The 23,797-nt window shown below is 33.9% G+C and overlaps 1 protein-coding gene across 1 annotated transcript in view; it reads right to left on the minus strand.

Moving 5' to 3' along the window:
- The window catches only part of LOC148947613 (cytosolic carboxypeptidase Nna1-like), an 84,577-nt gene that overhangs the window by 34,989 nt on the left and 25,791 nt on the right, over positions 1-23,797 (minus strand). The window contains exon 2 of the mRNA XM_089095954.1: positions 598-1,001. Coding sequence (XP_088952080.1) covers positions 598-1,001 — 404 coding nt within the window. The remainder of the gene's footprint in view (positions 1-597; positions 1,002-23,797) is intronic.

Here is a 23,797-nt window from a genome sequence, read left to right on the forward strand (position 1 = left end):
GTCCCTCTGTTTTTGCCACTATTTTTTTCTCTTTAGTTTAATCTGCGTCATTGTGCTCGAAGGCCTGCTTCCCATCATATTAAAGATAATACCTCATTAAACGATATATTCAATCGTATATTCTTTTTAAAAATCAAGTTTAGGTAAAGTTTCCTAAAATTAATATCAACTGGACCCTTATAAGAAATTATATTTTATTTTTCTAGTGGCCAATTTCTAAGTTTCAGTCAATATGTGGCTACTCAAGTTGTCTTTCTAAGTTTTATATAAACTGGCAAAACCGTATATGTTCTAATGAAAGTAAGGTTTTCAATTTACATTTCTTCATATGCGGGTATGCATAGACTATTTATGATTAACTTGTATTATGCTTTAACACTTACTAAGTTGTGTCTAGTAAGTGTCTAAAATTTTTGGGCATGTAACGAGATCGAAAAAATTTTGAGCCAAAACATCTTATTACAAGAAAAATTTCTGTTGATTTGTGACACGACCGAAATTTTTTTTATTAGGATAAACTTGTTTTTGACATATTCCAAAATTGTTTCCTAGAAAAAAAGTAAAGTTTTTATGATAGATATAGAGATGGAAACTTACCTATATACGAACCCGGATTTCATATTTTCAACTCTAAAATAAAACCAAGATGCATGCCTATTGCAGAATAAATCTGATCGTAAATATAGCTCATACAAGGACGCCGTTAATTGTACAGCTTTCGCTAGATTGCCACTCTCAAACCGTGATTCAAACTTCAAAGGAGGAACTGTACTCCCATACCAATCGTTGCGAGGAATCATCGGTCCAACATGATCGTAATGGTTATTTAAAATACTACCAGGTTTGTTTTTCTCTGATTCTAAGGAACAGCTGACTCCTGATTGACTAGTTCTATCAAGGGAAGGATCATCTCTATTTGGTTCTATTGAAACCCATGATGGCTGTTCAACAGATTCCAGTCTAACAGGCTGGTATGCTCCTTCAATACATGATCTTGTAAACTAAAATAAAATAATAAATTTAGCATGATTTGTATGACTTGTTCAATCATTTCCATTATTTATTCATCTTTTCCAATACCTGTGCGGACATAAAATTACGGTATATGTCGATGGAAACTGTCTAATCAAAAAAATTAAAAGATATTGGTGTCCCTCAATGTTCAGTATTAGGTCTGCTTTTATTTAGGATTCATACTTTTATATCTCCCGAAAAGTTTGCAGGAGAATATTAGTCTTACAATTCTATTTGCAGATGACACAGTTATATCTGTTAAAGCGAGGGATTCATATACTTTGACTAAAAATTTGATTATAACTGTTACTTCAGTCAATCGACGGTTTGTTTCTAATAATTTATTACCAAATCTTACAGAAACTGTATTTATGGTTTATGGTCGTTCAAAATGCGCAACTTGAGAAATTTCTTGTCAGGTTGTTGAGAATAAAATCTGTAGGGCTCGGTCATATCGTTATTCAGGAATTTTTCTTAGTCCAAAATTGTTTTTTCAAAATCACATTGATCATTTAAGGGTAGAACTTGTTGAAAATATTGGTTCGATATATCGTGTGAAAATTGTTTTCCATTTTCCATATTAAAAATAACTTACCACTATTTAATTGCCTCGTATTTGAATTACTGCTCAATTTTTTATTCTAATATCTTTGGGTTGCATATAAAACCATTACGGGTACTACAAAATAGGACAGTAAGAATACTTAGAATTTTTTACTTCGACCTGCAAAATTTGAAATGTATCTGAAACAAGAACGATGTTCTTTTTCCTAAATTTGTTAGATTTAAAACATATACGAGAAGTAAATATTCCCATATGGCATTTTTAATTTCAAAATCCTAATAACTATTTCTATTTTTTCCCCTCATTCGGCCCTAATTTTTCCAATCGGTCGGCCCGTTAATGGTCTGGAATATACCAAATTCTTTTTGTAAAATTCGAAAGGTCAAAGTTTTGAATTAGGTACCAAATGCCATTCATTGCAAATAATTATAAGCTGAATGGTAAAAATCTGATTTATCCACCCCAAAAATCTCAGCTGAATTTAAAGAAGCAAATATTAAAGATTGTTTATTAATGTTTTTATTCACCATTGATGATGGTAAATTCAAATTTATGATATTTGCTTTGTGTGTTACACAGCTCTTTATTATGACCAAGAACTGTTTGATTTATTACTTAAGTTACTATGGGTTACAGTTCGTTCCTTATTGTAATTTTCTACGTCAAGTCACTCATTACGTCATATATGGTTATTCTTGTGGAAAGATAAGGTGTATAAATATTCTATTCACTTTTTACGTTATATATTATAATATAATACGAGAAAATTTAATCCCTTTGCATCTTTACAACTTTGTATTCGTTCTTTATTATAATTTCAAATCTTACCGCTGGTATTTATTATGTTTGAAATACTGCAGTGTGAATAGACATCAAAAATGCAGTTTTTGGTGGAAAAATTTATTCTCATTTAGAAATAATTTATTTTAATTACTATAAATTTATAACCCAATTAATTTCCTTTTAAATGAGCCATTTAACAACTGTCTACGATGTTCCAGTGCCAAACTATCTCTGGAAACAAAGAAAAAAAATATCCCGTTTAGGCAGAATGTTGTAGTAGCTGCCACTTTTCTTGATTTTCAAGTCAATATATTTCCCTTGCTGTTCAAGCCAAAGGACAGAAAGTTTACTATACAGGGGTTTCGGACAAGGCGGTTCTAATAGTGTACTTTTTGTTTTGACCGACCCCTTTAATAGGAACTATGGGTTTTTATATTTCTTAACATTGGACGTGATTGTCTCTTACTAGGTTGCTAGCAACCACTGCAACCCGGATGCTAGCTACCGCTGCAACCCGGATAGCATATAAAAATATTAAACTTTTCCGTTAGTAAAGCCTGAAGTTCATTCTTTATTATAAAATGGACGTGATCGTCTCTTACTAGGTTGCTAGCTACCGCTGCAACCCAGATTTAATGTAATAATTTTAAAGGTAGAACTCTTTCTAATTGATTACAAACAGGAAAAAGCCTACGGCTTTTTCTTCTTTGAAATAGTAAGAGACTAGCTTCAAATAATCAAGTAGCTAACTAAATCAAATGTATGTATTGGGTTTTTATTCCAATGACCGTCTTTTAGTGGAAAATTTTATTATATTGACCTTAAATATAATAACTGTACTAGCCTATACTATAGTTAAGTGGCCTATAAACTTTAGTATAGGCAAGAAGTCGTTCTTTATTATACAACCCGGATTCACATATATAGTTATGGGAGGCAGCGTGGCCGAGTGGTCCAAGGCGCTGCTATTAGCCACCAGTCTCTTCGGAGGCGTGGGTTCAAATCTTATTGCTGGCATATGATTATGATTTATGTACAAAAATCAAATATCTTTTAGAAATAATTTAGAAATAATTTCTCCCTTTTAGAAATAATTTATTTTAGTTACCAAAGATTCTTAACCCAATTAATTTCCTTTAAAATGAGCCATTGAACAACTCTCTACGATGTTCCAGTGCCAAGCTAGCTGTGGAAAAAAATATGCCGTTTAGGCAGAATGTTGTAGTAGCCGCCACTTTTCTTGATTTTCAAGCCAATATATTTCCCTTGCTGTTCAAGCCAAATAAACAGAAAGTTTACTATACACGGGTTTCGGGCAAGGCAGTTCTAATGGTGTACTTTTTGTTTTGATCTGACTTTTTTTTAGTTAAGGGTTTTTATATTTCTTATCATTGAACTTGATCGTCTCTTACAAGGTTACCGCTGCAACCTGGATAAAAAAGAAACTCGTTTTATTTACATCCTAGCTAAAATAGGGAAGATAATATGAATGAAACACAGGGTTCAGTTTAATTGGGCTTGAGTCCGTTCTTTACTATAATAAAAAATAAACTCCGTTTCCCTACCTCCTAGCTAAATATAATAACTTTAATATAAATTCATATAGGCTCGAGGTCGTTCTTTATTATATCCTCCTCACCTCGCTCTTTTTCGCAAGGTCAATATATCTAAATTGCCTAGAAATACTATACAATTTAGTACCAAGAAGCCTATCAGCAGCTTCAACTGCTCCAACTTGACGGGTTTTTATGGACTTCAACAAGTAGGACATAGTTCGTTGACCAAGACTTTTGCATGCATTATTTACTTCTTCTCACATTGCTTCTATTTCGATACTCTCTGCTTTTGTCATGTAATCGGTAATGTAATACGGTAATTTAGAGCCCAAATGGCCAATATATTGAACATCAATGTTTGCTTGATTAGCAATAAGTAACGCAGGAGAATAGTCATTTATATAACGCTCGTCATCTCTTTGAAGCAGATGATATATTCTTTTTCTTGGCTTTTTACGGTTTGAACCATGAGCCAAGCAGTCAAGGATGTCATATAATTCTGTTCGTTCCTTTGTAGGACGAGGAAAGCCAAACTTACAATACGTAACCCATCTTCCTCTTTTTCTCTTATACTTTCTTTGACAGTATTTATTACAGCAGTGCACTTGATGGTCTTTGACCAGTTTGTGAAGAGTTGGACTGGTCAATCTATTTGGTATTTCACAAGTTATAATACTATCGATATACTGAATCACTTCAGATGCTGTTGATTTCCCAATAATGGGAACATCTTCAATCCACAACACACAGTGTACATGAGGCGCACCTCGTTTCTGATACTCGATACGCCAGAAATGATCCTTAATTTTACCAAACAAAGGATTTGTCTTTGAACAAATTAGCTCATTAAATATAGGTGTCCATTTTTTTGTCAAAGTGCATGGAAATTGCAACTGGATCTAGATACGTCAACTCTGCTGGGGTTATTTTTGCTACACCATGTAAATTCTTATGGACAGTCCGTAAATAGTCAATAAATTCAGGAGAGTACCACTCAGCACATGAAACTGTCAGAAACAAAATCGGTGGACCCAATTGCTCAATCATTGACTTTACTTTATAGGAAAGAGATTGAAAATACTGCTGAGATCCTCTGATTTTTGATTGAACAGAAAACAAAGTCGCTTCCATCTCTCCATCACGGGAATGAAGCCTGTCTATAAATTGAATAGCATTTTGATTTGTTTTCACAGTCCGCAACATATGACCGACTCTATTACACATGTAAGAGAATTCTTGCAATTGGAAGCTGTGAAAAAGAAACTGTTTGTCAAGACGAAACTTAGTATGTCTGCTAAGAAGCCTTGATTTAAAATATTCTGCATTCCTAATCCGAAGTGGTCTTGCCTTGTCACGCAAGCCATATTTGCCTTTCGGGAAAAGATTTGGAAACACTTTTAGATCAAGTTCTTCCTGAAATAAGTCTTCGCTCTCACCTTTTAGTTTCTTGATTTGAAATTGGTCAGTACCAAGATCTTTCATCTGCTTAAAATCTTCAATGAAGTCTTTCGGAACCGCTGAATTGAGAGGCTGGACAGAAAAATGTTCAACCAATGTAGATTTTGCGCTTTCTGTCAGTTTCTGAAGGATTGCAGCTTCCGGTATTTCAGGTAAATTATCAACACCAACCGCTTTTTCAGCAAGACGTGCTTCAAGTATTTTATTTAAATCTTCTAGGGTGTATGCATGTATTGTTTTATAGAGACTGTTGTTCTCTCTTAACCACAACAGTGCTTCATGGACTTTTCTCAGATCTATTAGTGCAGTCCAAACATTCTTGTTGTAAGTAGGCTGACCATTGACAATGACTATAAAACTATCAATGTTAAGAAGTTTTTCAGGCTGAATATCTGCATTTGCTTGCACATCAACAGGTAGATATACTATTTTCCCCTTAAGAGCGTCAACAAGTTCGGTTCTAGGTCTCTTCAATGCAGTTACTTGCCCTAATCCGACGATCGTAAGACAAGGCATTACAAATCGAATCATTGCCATTTCAAAATTATTTAAACACTTTATACATTCCGGTGTACAGTCTATATGAAGGTTATTTAATACTGATCGGACATTCTCCTGACTTTTCAACATTTTCCCAGCACAGTAATCACAGAGAAAGAATGAATCTATGACATCCTCTTTCCAACCTGTACATTGAATTAGTTGTTCTCTGTCATCTTTGGGTATGTCCTGTTGTAGGTGTTCTAAAATCGTGGCCATCATTACATCAAAACCTTTCTTATGTGAAAGGGATCTTAGACTCTTCAATTGGTATTTTGTCTTTATCTGCTCACAACTGTCACAATGCATTGTGGGGTATACATCCCTGATGTTAGCTACCTTATCAAGGCTCTCACCAAATATTTTTATTATTGTATTTTCATCCACAGAAACTCTAATATTGCTATCACCTTAAATGAAGTCTTGACTATTATTACGACAGAGTCTACTTGACACTTCTTCTATGTAATGACTTAGTTCCTTGTACGAGCCCTCGACTTTTAGTAGATTAATATGTTGTATAATCTTACATTTTGATACTGCCTTATATACGCTATTAATGAAGCAGTTCAAGACAGGAAAATGTGGAGCTAGTGCCCTTAGAGAACGCAGATAGCTCTGACATCCCTCATTTGGGCTACAGTATAACGAATGCCCATGCTTTCTTGTGTCCCTGTAATTGATTTTACAATAATCCATGCCGCCAAGGTAGAAATTAACCACTTCGTCAGTTGAAAATTTTAATGCTATATTATTTTCAAGGATATCAAAAATAATTTGACATAATTCAATATCCGTCGGATAGAGCTTGCAGATATCAGGGTGACATTGCCAAGTAACCTGCTGCCCAATTTTTGGTTTTGAATGTATACTCAGATTGTTATAGGTGACTTCAGCCATCATAATTTCCTTGTCAGATCTAGTTTTAGAGCATTTTTCAATAGTTGTCTCGTACTTTTCAGGACAGTTTGTTCTACTACACAGAGAATTTTTTGCCAAATATTCAGTAGAACTAAAAGAACTGTTTAAAACACAGTTAGAAATGCTTTTTTCTTGAGTCGGTGTTCCAGGAATTTGTTCTAAATCATTAGTCTTACAAGCACGTTTACTAATAACCCTAACAGGCTCGTTTTCGCCATAATTGAAAAACATTGCTTTTCCTTTGCTGTTGATAGGTATGCTTGTATGTATATTTTTATTGCTGCTACAGAAACTGCAATTGCTCCTTCCAAAATCAATATACGAATTTTCTAAGAAGTACGCCTCCGTATATTCACTGTGTTGTCGAACATTTTCCATTGCATCTATAAACTGTTCCGCAGTTGCCAATCCATACCTTGGAAGCTTTTCATTAAACTGACAACATTTCTTTTGGATATTACTATGAAGCTTTGCCAAAGAATTTCTAGCCGACTTTTCAACAGCATCCGCTCTTTCAAAGAGAATTTTAATCCGTAATTTTGAATACTTTTCGTGATCCCGATAAAACATGCGTAAAATGTTTCTCAATTTACAAAGATCAGCCTGCATTTTTGCCATCTTCTTGTATTTCTGAATGTAATTTTTTCCTTTGTCCTTATGCGTTCTTCGGTACAACCTCGCAGAGAATTTAATTTTTTCATTATAGATTTTGTCACCCCAGTAACGCTCCTTGATCTTTTGTTTGGCTGTCTCAATTTTTACTTCTCGATACACCTGGACGGTTGAATACCTTTGCTTTTGGTTTTTCTTATATTTGATGTGGTAATCTTCATCATTGTGATAACTCTCCTTGAACTTTTGTTTGGCTGTCTTAATTTTTGCATGTTTTTAATCTTCATCATTGTGATAACACATCTTGCTGTTTTGATTTGCTCTCTCAATTATTACTTCTCGATACGCCTGGTCGGTTGAATACCTTTGTTTTGCTCTCTCAATTTTTACTTCTCGATACGCCTGGTCGGTTGAATACCTTTGCTTTTCTGTTTTCAAGATACTATCTCTGTTGTTTGTGTTGTACTGTTTTTTCAACTTGTGTATAGCTTGCTTCGATCTAACCATTATTCTAATCAAGAATAACAGAATTTACATCTTTGTCGTTATTAAGTAGTAATCATGACGTCACGGCGTAATGATTTTATTGACGTCATGGCGCATTGATATTATTTCATGACGTCATCAGGAACAACAATATAATTTCGTGTTTTTCTATTCACGTAATAGCTCTGATATAAAGCTATGACGACATTCATTATTTATCTAGTGGGGTTTCAGACAAGGTAGTTCTAATGATGTACTTTTGTTTTGATCTTACTCTATTTTCAGGAGTTTTGGGTTTTTGTATTTCTTAAAATGGGACCGATCGTCACTTACTAGGTTGCTAGCTACTGCTGCAACCCAAATTATAAGAGGCAGCCTGGCCGAGTGGTCCAAGACACTGGTGCTAGCCACCAGTCTCTTCGGAGGCGTGGGTTCAAATCTTACCGCTGGTATACGATTATGTTTGAAAGGCTGCAGTGTGAAAAGACATCAAAAATGTAGTTTTTGGTGGAAGAATTTATTCTGTTTTAGAAATAATTTATTTTAGTTACTATAGATTTTTAACCCAATTAATTTCCTTTAAAATGAGCTATTGAACAACCCTCTACGATGTTCCAGTACCAAGCTATCTGTGGAAAAGAAAAAAGAAAAGAGAAAAAAATATCCCGTTTGGGGAGAATAACGTGGTTAAAGTCAATTTTCTTGATTTTCAAGCCAATATATTTCCCTTGCTGTTCAAGCCAAGGGACAGAAAGTTTCCTATACAGTCGGACAAGGCGGTTCTAATGGTGCACTTTTTGTTTTGATCTGACTCCTTTGTTAGGAACTATGGGTCTTTATATTTCTTAACATTGGACGTGATCGTCTCTTACTAGGTTGCTAGCTACCGCTGCAACCCGGATGTATTGTTACTTTAATAACTTTAATTAATGACGTCAAAGTCCAAGTGGCAAGTATAATCGTCTTTAAATGACAGCTTCGTGGTTCAAGGCCACCCATGATCATTTTCTTTTCATTTTTAATTTAGCTATAACTAAAACTACATCATTGCTGTATCATTAACTATAACTAAGTTGAGTATGCAATTTAATATAGGTAAGAGTTCGTTCTTTAATATAAAATAATTACAAAGATCTGTTTGACTATATAGATCCTTTATTTAAAAAGAAACCACAAACTGAATAGTATATTTAAATTAGAAGTTGCAACAATGGAATAAAAGACCACGCCTTAAGAACTGAAGGATTTACGTTCAGCACACTCTCTGGCACAAATTGGCCTCAATATTAATCTAAAACTATGAAAAACACACTGATCTTTGGCAATTTTATTTTTAACATCACCCCTGATCCCAACACCTTTACTAATAAAAATGAAATGTAACCTAGAATGACGTCATAAATACCTTATACCCTTTTTATTTTCTCTGTTGCATCAGTTAATATTAGATAGACTTTGTTCCTTACTGTAAAAGAATGGATAAAATGTTCTCGATGCAGAATATTGTAGTTCAAGCAACTTTTCTTTTTTTGCAGCCAATGGATTTCCTTCACTATTCTAGCAAATGAACTTCCCTTTGCTTTTTCATAATATAAATCCTGTAATCTTAGCTATAACGGTACAATAATTAGCATACGTGTGTGTAAATGGTGGTTATGATAGCTGGAATTCATCCAGATTTGCCATAATAATGCACTTTCTAGTGAAAAAATAGATTCTATTTTTAAACTTATTGTTTTATTACAAACAGCACTAAATTTAGCAATTTCCTTTAAAACGAGCCATTTAACCATTCTCTACAATGTTCGAGTCCCAAACAATCTGTGGAAAAGAAAGAAAAGAGAAAAAACGTTTTGCCGTTTAGGCAGAATGCCGTAGTAGCTGCCACTTTTCTTGCTTTGCAAGCCAAAATATTTCCCTTGCTGTTCAAGAAGCCAAGGTACAGAAAGTTTTTTGTATAGGGGGTGTCAGACAAGGTGATTCTAAAGGTGTGCTCTTTGTTTTGATCTGAATCTATTTTTAGGAGTTATGGATTATTATATTTCTTAACATTGAACATGACCCTATCTTATTAGGTTACTACCTACCGCTGCAACCCGGAAAATAAAAAACAATGTGGTTCTAATGATGTACCTTTGTTTTGATCTGACTATATTTTTAAGAGTTTTGGTTTATTATGCTTCTCAGTAATCGACATGATCGTCTCCTAGTAGGTTGCTAGCTACTAATGCAACCCTGATTTTTCAAATCTAACTTGTTAATGTTATAAATATGATACTAGGTAGTCATTCTTTTCACTATTCGTAATATTAATGTAGTTGTAAGATCAACATACCCGAGTGGTCTAAGGGGCTAGTGTTAGCCAGCAATCTCTTTGGAGGTGTGGGTTCAAATCTTACCCCTGACAGTACTTTATAGCAAAGCAAACAAATTACTTATATGAGTCTTAAATCATAATCTGATTAATTTATTATGGGCAGGAAGTTTGTTCTTTACTGTAATAAAAATAAAAATTATTGATTAGACATCCTAAATATTTTTCAGTTTGCAGTTATATAAAATTATATTGTTCGAAATTTTCAGGAGACATTCTAGTTTCAGTTAACAAATAAATTTTTTGTTGAAACACCTAAGAGATTACTGAATTTTATATAATAATGGATAATTATATAAAAAATGCATTTACGAACACCACTTGTGATGGACTGTATCGCTCCTTTACGTAAATTCCTTAAAACCCTGGGTGGCGTAGTGGATAGGTTGTAGCAATTTTACTCCAAAAGTCATATGTTCATTTCTTGCCGCAGGCAACTTTTACATAATTATCAATTTAAACTCGAAAAAACCTACTAAAAATTACTACATGGAATCCACTTGACTGACACCATTTATGTATTAATCCTTTATGTAGCTACTACCATAACCGTGATTCCAGTAACTATGGGCTATGGTTCGTCCTTTATTGTAATGGGGCTTATAGTCTTTTACTCGGCTTCTAGCTGCCCCTGCACCCCAGATATACCTGATTACAGATAAAGATGTAGCCATGATACTATAACAATTCCACTCACCTATATATACGTTTCAGTTAGTTTGGGTAAGAGTTCGCTCTTTACTGTAGTGACGGCTGCAACCTGCATTCTATATCATAATATTCTTTACTGTAATACATTGACCTTGTAAAGAACTTTGTGTTTGTAGCCGTCAATAAACGAAACCTAAAATACTGCTTGAAATATTTAAATCTCATCTCACGATTTATTAGCCACACTTTTCGTTTTAATTTTAGGTACCCACCATTTTTTTCCCTTCCCCTTCCGGTATTCTTCAAGATGATAATTCAGTAGTGTTAGAGAAAAAATATAAAAGTAGTGTTAGACAAAAATATAGGATCAAAGGACTTTGGATAAAGGGACATGGCTCAAAATATGAATGGAATACAAATGAATACTTCGAAAGAACAAATGACAAGGATGATAGTCCTTCAGATAATTCAAAGAATGAGGGAAATAAGAACAGTTCAGAAATTTTTGTAGGCAACTACAATACGGTGAAAGTGGATTAATTTGTAAGATGACAGAAATTCTGATTCAGATTTGGAGTGGAGAGCCCTGAGAAGAGAGAGGGCTGATAATCTCAGAGCACTCATAAGAGAACTCAATAACTTATATTCAAGCTATACACCAGTTAAGTAATTAAATAATAGCCTAAAATATAGTTAAATGGCATATAAAACGTATAGGGGCAAGAGTTCGTTCTTTATGATTATTTTCTATATAAGGGTATCGGACAAGAATGCTATAATGATGTACTATTTTTTATCTGACTCTATTTCTAGGAGTGACTTTGCCTCACGTAAACAGGACTATAATTCCCTCTTTAATGATCTACACCAAAAAACCCACTCAAAATTGAGAAAAAAAAGACACTTTTAGCCAAAAATCAGTAAGGGTACTGCACCCATTTCAGGAGGTAATAAGAATAATTTTTTTTCTCTTGATAAATAATGAAAGCTCAATATACACGGCACATCTCCTTCATAAGAACAAAATAATCAAATAATCAGCGAAAAACCCCATGAAATATATGGAATATGATGTAGGAGGAATTATTCAAAGTAGCCATTGGGATAAAAGTGAGATTTGTGAAAAAGGATGGACCCCGATCAAGGGAGGTAAGAGCCAAGGATAGTTCGCAAGGCAAACAATTATGACGAATGGGATAAAAGGCACCAGAGGTCACAACAGTTGACCAGCAGTCCCCCTTGGTGTAGGGTCGTTTCTTTTAACTGTAGTTTATAATTATTTATTATTCATCGTTCACATTACCTAGCTAGGTAGTAGTTTTTCATCGAGAGCTAAGGCAAAATGGCAACAGGAACGGAATAATGACACCATTTACCATTGTCCTTTGGCCACCGCCTCCCATGATTGAGGGTCCATTTGTTTGTTAAGGATTTCCTTGTTATGTAATCACAACTCATATCCGTATAGTTGTTTCTCGAAGGAAGAGCACAGTCAAGTGTTTGCGTGGTGGGATAATATACACCACGCCCATCCTTGGCTCTTACCTCCCTTGAGTTTTCACAAATCTCACTTTTATTCCAATGGTTACTTTGAATAATTCCTTCTACATCATATTCCAAGTATTTCATGGGATTTTCGCCGATTATTTGATTATTTTGTTCTTATGAAGGAGATTTGCCGTGTATATTGAGCTTTCATTATTTATCAAGAGAAAAAATTATTCTTATTACCTCCTGAAATGGGTGCACTAACCCTACTGATTTTTGGCTAATAGTGTCTTTTTACTTAATTTTGAGTGGGTTTGCCGGTGTAGATCGTTAAAGAGGGAATTATAGTCCTGTTTACGTGAGGTAAAGTTAATATTTTTGTTTATTTGACCGTTCATTTGACTATCTTAAATATTGTGACGTAGAAGTTCTCTATCCTAGACAATATTATATGGTACTCATGTGAAGAATTTACCGATTTGGTGCGGTATTTTTTTCTCATATTTATCAACTCAAGCATGGTAAAGGTAAGTGTTGGGCTTGGGTCAAGCACAGTTAATTTGAAGTTGGCATGTAACCTTACTCTCTGTTGTTCCCGTCTGCCCTAGAATATATGCAAACGCAAAACGGTACATTTCTAAAAAAGCTATTAATGCAGCAACTGACGATATGTTTGAAAAAAGCTCTAAAATTCTCTTTTAGAATTAATTGCGGGAATTTGATCCCTGTTTTCATTCCTAAGTATGAATGTTTGGTGAATTGTCATATCCAAAAATTCTTTTTTTAAGCATCCGTAATTATCGCGTATCCTGCGACCGTAAGCAAACTTCCTTACGACAAAATTTTGAAAATACAAACGTATCTTCTAAGGTCATAGAAAACTTAGACCCTAATACTTATTACAAGGCAGTAGTAAGCTTTTATACTGTAAGGCATTTTAATTTCTTGTCGCATTTTAGTTAGCTTTATTTTATGTTTTTTTTTCATAATTTTCTGCTATTAAATTACCTATTAGTTTATTTTCCTCAGTCTTGCGCTTGATTAATTTAAAGGGTATTAATTTATCTTATATTGAAAGCTGTTGTTCCTTTATTGGTTGATTTGATGGCCATTTCTGAAGTTAGTTCAAATGAAGAGTTGTACATTAACTTTTACTCAAATAATATTTTTTGAATATGTAGGAATAAACTTCTGATTTTAAGCTATTCCGGAGTTACGCAAAAATTGGCGGAATACGAAGTCTATTTAACAAAGAATAAGTTCTCCAGCTCGAATGAATTAAAAACTATATCAACATTTGATGTGTCGGCTTATTTTGTTGCAGTGGTAGTGATATTCACATTCATGCTCGATATTATTTAAAAATTTTGTTAGGCATGGCGTAAGGCATAAAAATTAATTTACCCTATTTTATTTAGCATGGTCTATTAGAACCTATGCATGGCGTGAAACAGATACAATTGTTTAATTCATTTTCCATTTTCTCGATTTTGCAAATAATTAGAATTATTTAATTTAAGTTCTTGACTCGTTTCTTGCCAAAGGGAATTTGGTGGAACAGCCTACTCTTCTTTTGTGGCAGAAAAAGTGTGCTGCATCCTGGGCATGTGTATTTAATTACAATAGTACAGTAGAGGTCTAAGTACCATTTCTACTTCTTTATGATCCTTGGCAGCTCACCAAGGCAGATTACCAGACTGGTTATTGCTATTGATATCAATTGCACATGGAGTTATCAAATGCCTTTGACACTGTATTTAGACATGCACATTTTAAAAAGCTGGCATGGGTTTTTGTTATTGTTTTTTTTTTTTGTTTTTTTAATCAAAAATTAGAGATTGTCAAATTGCACATTTAGGAATGGTTTTGTATGGATAGCTGTCTATCACCCATGTGTTATCCACAGTTCCATTTCTTTGAAATCTGTGCTATCAAGAGTGGTTTTTGATTTGTTTTGGACAATTGCCTTTAGCCAAAAATAGTTTGATATGAATGTCTTGGTAGATAGGATTTGCGAATTTGATCCTATTAAGGTGGATAAAAACGGGTTTAGCATTTTCAAATACTATTAAATTATAAAAAGTTTCTTAAACTGAAAGTAAGGAGCAACGTTAAAACTTAAACGGGCAGAAATAGAGGCTCTTTCAAAAGATTTAGGATTCATTAGCTTTAGTGTTGCCAGTCAAAAGCTATGAGCATGAGAAAATTATCTGATTATCGAAAAATGAAGAAACACCCTCCAAACATCGACAAGAATGGGATTGTCTTGAGGGGGTGGGAATTTTCCATGGAAGAGGGGGAGGGTATTTTTACGTGAAAACAACTTCAGCCGTGCCCAGCTCCCCGCGATCAGAAATTAAATTATAAAAAGGTTTCTTCAACTGAAAGTAAGGAGCAAAATCAAAACTTAAACGGGTAGAAATAGAGGCTGTTTCCAAAGATTTAGGATTCAATACCTTTAGTGTTGTCAGTCAAAAGCTATGAGCTTGAGAAAATTGCCTGATTATCGAAAAATGGGGAAACACCCTCCAAAAGTTGACAGGAATTTTATTGTCTTGAGGGGGGAATTTTGCATGGAAGAGGGGAAGGGTATTTTTACGTGAAAACAACTTCAACCGTGGTCCGCAATCAGAAATTAAATTATAAAATAGTTTCTTCAACTGAAAGTAAGGAGCAACATCAAAACTTAAACGGGCTGAAATAGAGGTTGTTTCCAAAGATTTAGGATTCATTAACTTTAGTGTTGTCAGTCAAAAGCTATGAGCTTGAGAAAATTGCCTGATTATTGAAAAATGGGGAAACAACCTCCAAAAATTGACAGGAATGGTATTGTCTTGAGTGGGGAATTTTCCATGGAAGAGGGGAAGGGTATTTTTACATGAAAACAACTTCAACCGTGGCCTGCAATCAGAAATTAAATTATAAAAAGTTTCTTCAACAGAAAGTAAGGAGCAACATCATAACTTAAACGGGCAGAAATAGAGGCTGTTTCCATAGATTTAGGATTCATTAACTTTAGTATTGTCAGTAAAAAGCTATGAGCTTGAAAAAATTGCCTGATTATCGAAAAATGGGAAAACACCCTTTAAAAGTCGACAGGAATGGTATTGTCTTGAGGAGGGAATTTTCCATGGAAAAGGGGAAGGGTATTTTTACATGAAAACAACTTCAACCGTGGCTGCAATAAGAAATTAAATTATAAAAAAGTTTCTTCAACTGAAAGTAAGGAGCAACATCAAAACTTAAACGGGCAGAAATAGAGGCTGTTTCCAAATATTTAGGATTCATTAACTTTAGTGTTGCCAGTAAAACGCTATGAGATTGAGAAAATTGCCTGAGTATTAAAAAATGGGGAAACACCCTCTAAAAGTCGACAGGAATGGTATTGTCTTGAGGGGGGAATTTTCCTTGGAAAAGGAGAAGGGTATTTTTGCATGAAAACAACTTCAACCGTGGCTCGCAATCAGAAATCAAATTATAAAAAAGTTTCTTCAACTGAAAGTAAGGAGCAGCATCATCAAAAGCTATGAGCTTGAGAAAATTGCCTTATTATTGAAAAATAGGGAAACACTCTCCAAAAGTCGACAGGAATGGTATTGTCTTGAGGGGGGAATTTTCCATGGAAGAGGGGAAGGGTATTTTTACGTGAAACAACTTCAACCATGCCCCCTCTCCCCGCTATCAGAAATTAAATTATAAAAAAGTTTTTTCAACTGAAAGTAAGGAGCAGCATCAAAACTTAAACGGGCAGAAATAGAGGCTCTTTCCAAAGATTTAGTATTCATTATAAAAATTTTTAACAAAAAATCTCCGAATAAAATATTTTTGGATGGATGGGAGTGGCGTGTCTTAGAGTATTTATAGTGCTGTACTGTGGGCCGAGTCGCTAGCGAAAAACCCGTGTGAATGACTTGAAATAAAAAATTTTAATAAGAAATGGCTGAAAAGTGTTTTGGAGGAGATGGGTATTAGTCTCTCAAAGGCGTGTGTTATCTGAAACCTATAAAAATAAACTATTTCCGTAAAACTGAGCTAATAAGGGTTTTGACCGTAAACTCTATTTTTTTTGTAAGAAAATTAAGGAAAATACAATTCGCTGGTTCAGGTGTGAAACTTAAGTATTTTTTTGGATTGAAAAATAAAACTATATCCATAAAATTTGAACTAATAATTCAATATTTTTTCATAAAAACAAACTTTTTTTTTAAAACTTTTACGTATATTAAAATGTCAAAATATGCTTACGGTTCTAACAATTGTGCTCTATGATTGGTCAGAGACACGATGTGGCTTTTCCACTGGTATTCTATGACCGGTTATCGACACTACCTAGTCTATAGCATGTATTAAATCAGTATATTTTACGTAGTGGAACGATAAACACATAAGTCATATCTTTAAAAAAAAAAGTGAAGAAGGAACATTTTAATACAGTGTGTTCACATAACAACGTTATTGTAGCATTGAATGCCGACAAGGAGAAGTATTTAAACTATGAAATAAGTACAAGTGGTAGCACTATTGGAAATGTATGCATGCATTGTCATGACAGTAAGTAATTAAATTTCTTTGGAATATCGAAAAAATTCAACTCTTATGATGGTGGTTATGCGAGATTGAGATCTTCAGAGATGATTGCACTCAAAGATAATGCTAACATAAAAATAATTGTTGATGATAGAGGACAACTCCTTGCTACTGCTGCAGGTAACACATTACCTACGGATACATCCAATCATCAACTTTCGGGTATTAGCATTCAACGGAAGGCTAATAAAAGAAAGGCCTACTCTGCTACTAATATCATAAACCATATCTTGTTTACATGCCGAAACTGTTACTTGTGTAAAAATAATGTGTTAATAGACAGTGAAATTGCCAGAAAAATATTAATAGCATTGTCAGAAAATATCACTACGGAGTATAAAGATGAAACGATGATAAGCAAAGCACCAGCAAACGTTACTGGTATAGATCAAACAGTCAATGAATCAAATAATACCAAAGACGAAAAGCATATTGAGCCTATTCATGAGACACCAGTAAAAATTGGTTATGATTCAAAATGGAATAATGATTATTTTACTGATTACGAACTAAGAGAAGACAATAACTACAATATCAAGAGAGAACATGGTGAACTATTTTATGGAACAGATTCAAAATGTTCAAAGTTAATCATTGATATTAATAGTGTATCATAATATATTTTTGTATCAATATTCTACATAGCATTATTTCATTAAAAGTATTACATTGTTATGTGTTCATTATTTTTTAGAGTAAGCTAGCATATCAAGCGTTTAGAATGTCTATTAAAACATCGAAGATGTAAGAAAAGGAATTTGCGTACATCTATTGTCAGACAAACTATTTCCGTAAAATTTGAGCTATTAAGGGTTTTTGACCATAAACTCTAGTTTTTTGTAAGAAAATTATGGAAAATACAATTTGTGGTAAAGCTTTCTAATTTAGTTAATTATTAATTGAGTAAAAATATATTAAGACGCAAAAACAAAGTTTCAAAATACCACTTTTTAAGATAAAGATACAAATCGTGGAATGTGTGGGCTTGGAGGGAACTTGCTCAATAACCAATTTCCTGGATAAATGCGTCAATTTACCGGAAGGACGTGGTTAGGTTTTTCATATATATACCCAGATTTTTGAGACTTAAGGCAGTGTTTTTGACGTGACAGGAGAACCTATGCCCGATTTTTTCTCATGGGAAATATTATTGCGTTTGTTAGATCATTGTAAGTGTCTATATCTTATTTATATATGAGTGTTGTTTTCGAGACTTGTCAACTTGTGGTAGACAGGCCCAGTAGATAGAATCTATACGATTATATTACAGGTTAAATGAATAAAAGTATTGTATTTTAGACAACTTTTCTACGATCTACATTTAGCTTTTCAAATATACTCAGTCGGTACGCCTCATTAGTTCGGTCATAGCCTAAGGCAAGCTACCAAAGTTTAATTACCTTAGGGCCAGAACTTATCTCCCCTATACAGGAAGAATAAAGGCATCTACGACTACAACCCCCAAATACCACAAATAACGCTTCACAACAACTGGTGGTCGCTAGAAAAACTGGGTCGAGAAGGCTAGATAAAAATAGTAAATTGAAATAAAATGGTTTTACCAGAGGAAAAAATGACTTCCCTATCAACAGTACTTGAAATTGCAAAAATTATACCACAATACGCGGGAAATTCAAATGTAGATGAGTTTATCAAAAAATTAAAAATTTTCGACGAACTAACGGAACCATTTGAAGATAAGGTCAAAGAGCAATGTGTTGCAGCCAGATTAAAGGGAAAGGTCCTTAAACATGTTGAGGCAATTAAGGAAAGAGAGCCCAAGGACATTAGTGCTCTAATTGAATCTTTTAAAACAATATTCATTGAGACAAGCATCTGCGAGAGGCTAAGAACAGAGGTAGTCACATTCGATACCTCAACTATTATCAGGGAATATGCAGACAAAATTTGCAGATCTGTGTGTTTACAATTAGAGAAAGGCGGAAATGACGAGACAGTACAGAAAGTACAACTACATACTTTTACCCAGAGGGTCACCAAAAAAGTTATTAAGACTAATATTACCGCGAAAACCTGAAAATTTAGAGCAGGCTATTATACTAGTCGAAACAGAGGTAAAAATTGACGAGGCTATGAAAAAGTTTGACCAGATGTTAATAAATAACACAGGAGCCCAAGAAAATATAAAACATGAAAGGGGACAGAAAAGGGTGAAATTCGAGGAGCCGAATCGTGAACCAAAAAGGCACGACGGAGGCCGAGGGTTGCCGTCTAGGGAGATAGCTGACAAATTCCACGACCTTGAGGGATTAGTAGCTAATAGCTATAGAAAATATGGGTACCCTCCCCCACCAAAGACAGATAGTTGGGGAACCAACAAAGACAGATCAAAAATATTTAGAAATAACCAGGAAACTAACAAACAATTTAAGAGAAAATTTTTGGCTATTATTGTAGCAAACCAAACCACTATGCAGCAGATTGCTGGCATAGAATACGACAAGAAGGCCAGACGTACAAGATAAGACACCAATTCAGAACGCAGGGGGACAGAAATTTAGGAAGACAGGGAACAAATAATACTTGGCAAACACCTAATAATATTCCTGAATTTAGGCCTAGAAGGCAAACGGTTAACAATACCCAGGGTCAAAAAAGCAGCGCTAAAGAAAACTGGGATAATCCCAGAAATTTTTGACCAAACAGTGGGCATTTAAACGGAGAAACCAGCCTGTAAGGGTCGACATAGCTGTTTCCTTACATAGACCCCTATATGGTTTAGAATGTTGTGATACAAATGCAAATAATAATAATCTACCAATTCTGCGTTGTTTTAAAATTGAGTGTTTTCAAAATTTACCATGTTTACTAGATACAGGCGCATCTAAATCATTAATTCGAGAGGAAATTTTTAATAAGTTTCCTCCTAGTATCAAAAATTGAGAAAGCAGATGCCAGAATACCCTAACATCAGTGACAGGGCACAAGCTGACAATTTTTGGAGAATGTCCACTAGAATTTAGTGCAGGGGATAAATAAATAACAGTAACAGTAATAACATGCAGGAAGCTACCGGTTCCTGGCATTGTTTAAGTATACAATCTTAGAAAATATCGAATTATATAGGAGCCAAAACCACATACAATCACAATAAACAAAGAAGATGAAAGCATTAATAAAATTTGCGTAAAGACAAGTAGCGAAGGTCAAGAGTAAAATGTTAACCTAAAAATAACCCATATCCAATACAATCACAATAAACCAGGCAAATGAAAGTAATAGGCGAATTTGCTTAACAACAAATAAAGAAAGTGAAGATTCGAATTATAACCTAAAAATAAGCGGAAAAATCCCAATAGAAGGAGGAACGACAGCTCAAATTCTAGCTACATTAAATGAAAATGATGGAAAGGTTAGAACGATGAATGCCGTGATAGGGGGGTACACCATAAAAGAATACCCAATGATTTTCGTGGAAAATCAAGTTATAATAATTGAAAATGGTATAACATACTTAAAACCATCAAATCTAAGTAATGATAAAATCAAACTGAACCAGGTAGAACTTGGATCAGTAGAAAAGATTTCAAATTCAGAAATAAAATCTCTAAACAGTCCAGAATTAAACGTAAATTTCACTTCTAGCCACGAACATTTATCCTCATTAAATCCGCAGCCACAAAAAGAGTATGGAAGAGTGAAAACGGATTTTTTGCAACAATTTGATTTAAAACATTTCCCGGAAAACGTAAAAACTAGGGTGGAAAATATTCTTTGGGATTTTAAATGGACTTTTGCAACACACAAAGCGGATTACGGACTAAATCACTTAATCACGCACAAGATATCAACAGAGGTCCCTCCAATCAAAAAATCACCGTATAAAACACCTTATCATTTAAAACCATGGCTAGAAGACCAAATAAAAGAAATGGAAGATCAGGGAATAATTAAAGAAAGCACGACCACAACAGTTGGGAGAAGTGGAAGGAATATTTAGCCCAGTCTTGGCTGCAAACTTTCAACAACAAACAAGAGAAAAAAGGAAAAGTTCAATATTCATCGGATACTAGTGATGAAAGTGACAGAGAAGAGCCTCAAACACAACCAACTGGCTTAAGACATAATAAACCAGAGGTTAAATCCAAAGAGGAAGAAAAATTGGAAGAAAACAAAGAATTATCTGATTTTCATACACTAGACCCACCTACAGTCGTAGCGCAGAAATGGCTTTTGGAACAAACGCCATCTACCAGACGCGAGATAACAGAATGTGACACCGAAAATTCTTCGAAAGAAACCGATATAGCTAAACCTGGGCCATCGTCAAGAAAACATTCCTTGAGAGACAAAATATGTAGATCAATAAAGAAACCAAAGGGGCAGAAAGAAGTTCCTTTGTCAGCAGTGCAAGTTGCTAAAACACTTATGAAAAAGGCCAAACATTAAGAGAAACAAAGATTAAAGATATTTGACGAGGCAACAAAACAGCACTCGGACTCAGAGCCTTTGAAGCCACACTATAGAAACCACGGAAGAACTTGCCAATATTATAAAGAAGTAAAACAAAAATTTTGAGTCCAGAAATCGGACCAGGAAACGGAGAAAGGCAGAACAAGCACAGCCCCCAGCAGATTAATATTTGAATAAAACAACAATAATAAAATAAAAATCAAATAAAAATCAAACGAGCATAAAAGCCAATAAATAAATGTCTATATTTTCTTTTTAATAGAAATAAGTAAGGCCACATAACTTTTAAAAGGGTGTAGTGAACCTGATTAAATTATACATATTTATAATCAACATTGAAAGGCAATTCTTTTGATATGTATATTGAAAAAAAATTATTTTTTTCTTTTGGGGGGAATAATTTTAAAAAAAATCTGTTTTTTTTAAGAATTTTGAAAAATAATATTAATAAGAAAAACAGCAAGAGTTTACATTAAGTGCACGACATGTACAAGCTGGCTGTAATTTTATTATAATTAGTTATAGTCTGGGAGAATATTTTTTTTATTAGTTACAAATGGTAAGGGGAGGAAAAAAAGAAATTTTAAAGAAGCGCTATAAAGGTTTAAGCAAAATTTAGAATAAGCTTAGAAAGCAAAAAGAGTGCTAGGTAAAGGAAACAAAAAGCGAAAAAAAATTATAACCTAAAAAAAAACTTACCAGGAGGTAAAGGCCAACGACAAAATCCATTGAAAATCAGCCAAAAATTAACCCTATCGTCACAAGAAAACCACAGTAGTTCAAGATAATAATTTTAACTCTAGCGATGTATTTGATCTGAGAAAACGAATTGGCAAAGGAGATCCCTAGTTTAAACAATTAGTTTTCACCTGTGCCATCCCAAACACCCAAATGCCAAGCCGTCGATCCCAAACATAAACTAAACGTATCAACATTTTATTTGAAAACAAAATATAACATTTCACAACAAAAAAACTCGCCGTAATGAACAAATTCATCCTTGTAATTATTCCATATTCAAGCTTATCAATAAACCGCAGATACGGAGCACCGAATTCAAAGTTATTTAGCCTTGCAAGGGAATTATTGCCTCTCTTTCTTTGGCAAATAAAATAGTATTTAAAGCTAGGATAAAATTGGCAACCAATATATCGTAAAAATTGCATTTTAAGGAAGAAATGAGAACTAGCAAATGCAAGGCAAAACTTAATTAAGTGTTCAAAAAAAGCTAGCTGAAAAACTTCAGTACTTTTCTAACACAAAAATTTTAGAAGAAAAAATTTGAATAATTTCAAAAAAATACAGATTGCAAAAATTAGATACCCCCCACTACCTCTTAGAAATATGGAGATAATGAATTTGATCATAAAGGGCAATCAGCATAAAAACTTGTTAAGGTTATTGAAAAAGAATATGGAATATATAAATATAGGCTTTAAAAAAAGATATATTTTACTGAAGAAGCAGAAAAGACTTGAAAAAAACCTTCGGCACCATTTAAATATCGAAAAAAAAGAAAAAAATGTTCAAGTTAAAAATATAGCCAGACGGAAGCGAAGTAAAAGAAATTGGGACACAAAAGGACACAAGTTGAAGTCAAAATTTAAGGCAAGACAACTTAAAGTTGAGAATTTAAAGCGAAAACGGTTATGTTCGCTTATATGTCTTAAAAAAAACTACCGTACGCGAAAAAAAGAAATATGGAGATAAGGATATATTCCTTGGAAAAGGAACCACCTTTTTACTAAAGGGAAGAGCCTATGGTAAGATTTTAGCTACAAATAAAAAGTGTAGATATACATAATATATTGGTGCGTCTCGTGTTCTTAATAAATCTATTAGATTGAACATAATCACAAGGAAAACTGCTGTTGAACCTACCAGACGCTTTTTATAGTGATCAAGAACCAAATAGATATTACTGAGGTGAAGGCACAACAAGAAGGTAAAAACTGATTTTTAAACTGATTCTCAAGCTACAAATTTAGCTATTGTTGAATATAGTTTTAAAAAAAGGATATATATTCTTTTAGAAAAGGATAAACCTTGAATATGTGAATTACTACAGTTAAACCTAGTATTATGCAAAAAAAACTTGTCTCGGGTTTTTGACAACCCTTGAGCACACGTAGCGCGTAGCGCATAGACATAGTATGATTTTTTTTTTGCGCATCATAGCGCATGAAACTGTAATTATATTTGCAAACTCGTGTTACTAAGAAATGAACAATAAATTGCTCCCCGGAAAAAAAGACTTACTTAGACGGAAGTGGAAAGAACCACTTATTATAAAGGCTTATTATATATTTCATAACTGTTTAAATGATT

Source organism: Artemia sp. Qi Xiang Cuo, chromosome 10 (genome assembly GCF_049724085.1).
Source record: "Artemia sp. Qi Xiang Cuo chromosome 10, ASM4972408v1, whole genome shotgun sequence".
NCBI lineage: Eukaryota > Metazoa > Arthropoda > Branchiopoda > Anostraca > Artemiidae > Artemia > Artemia sp. Qi Xiang Cuo.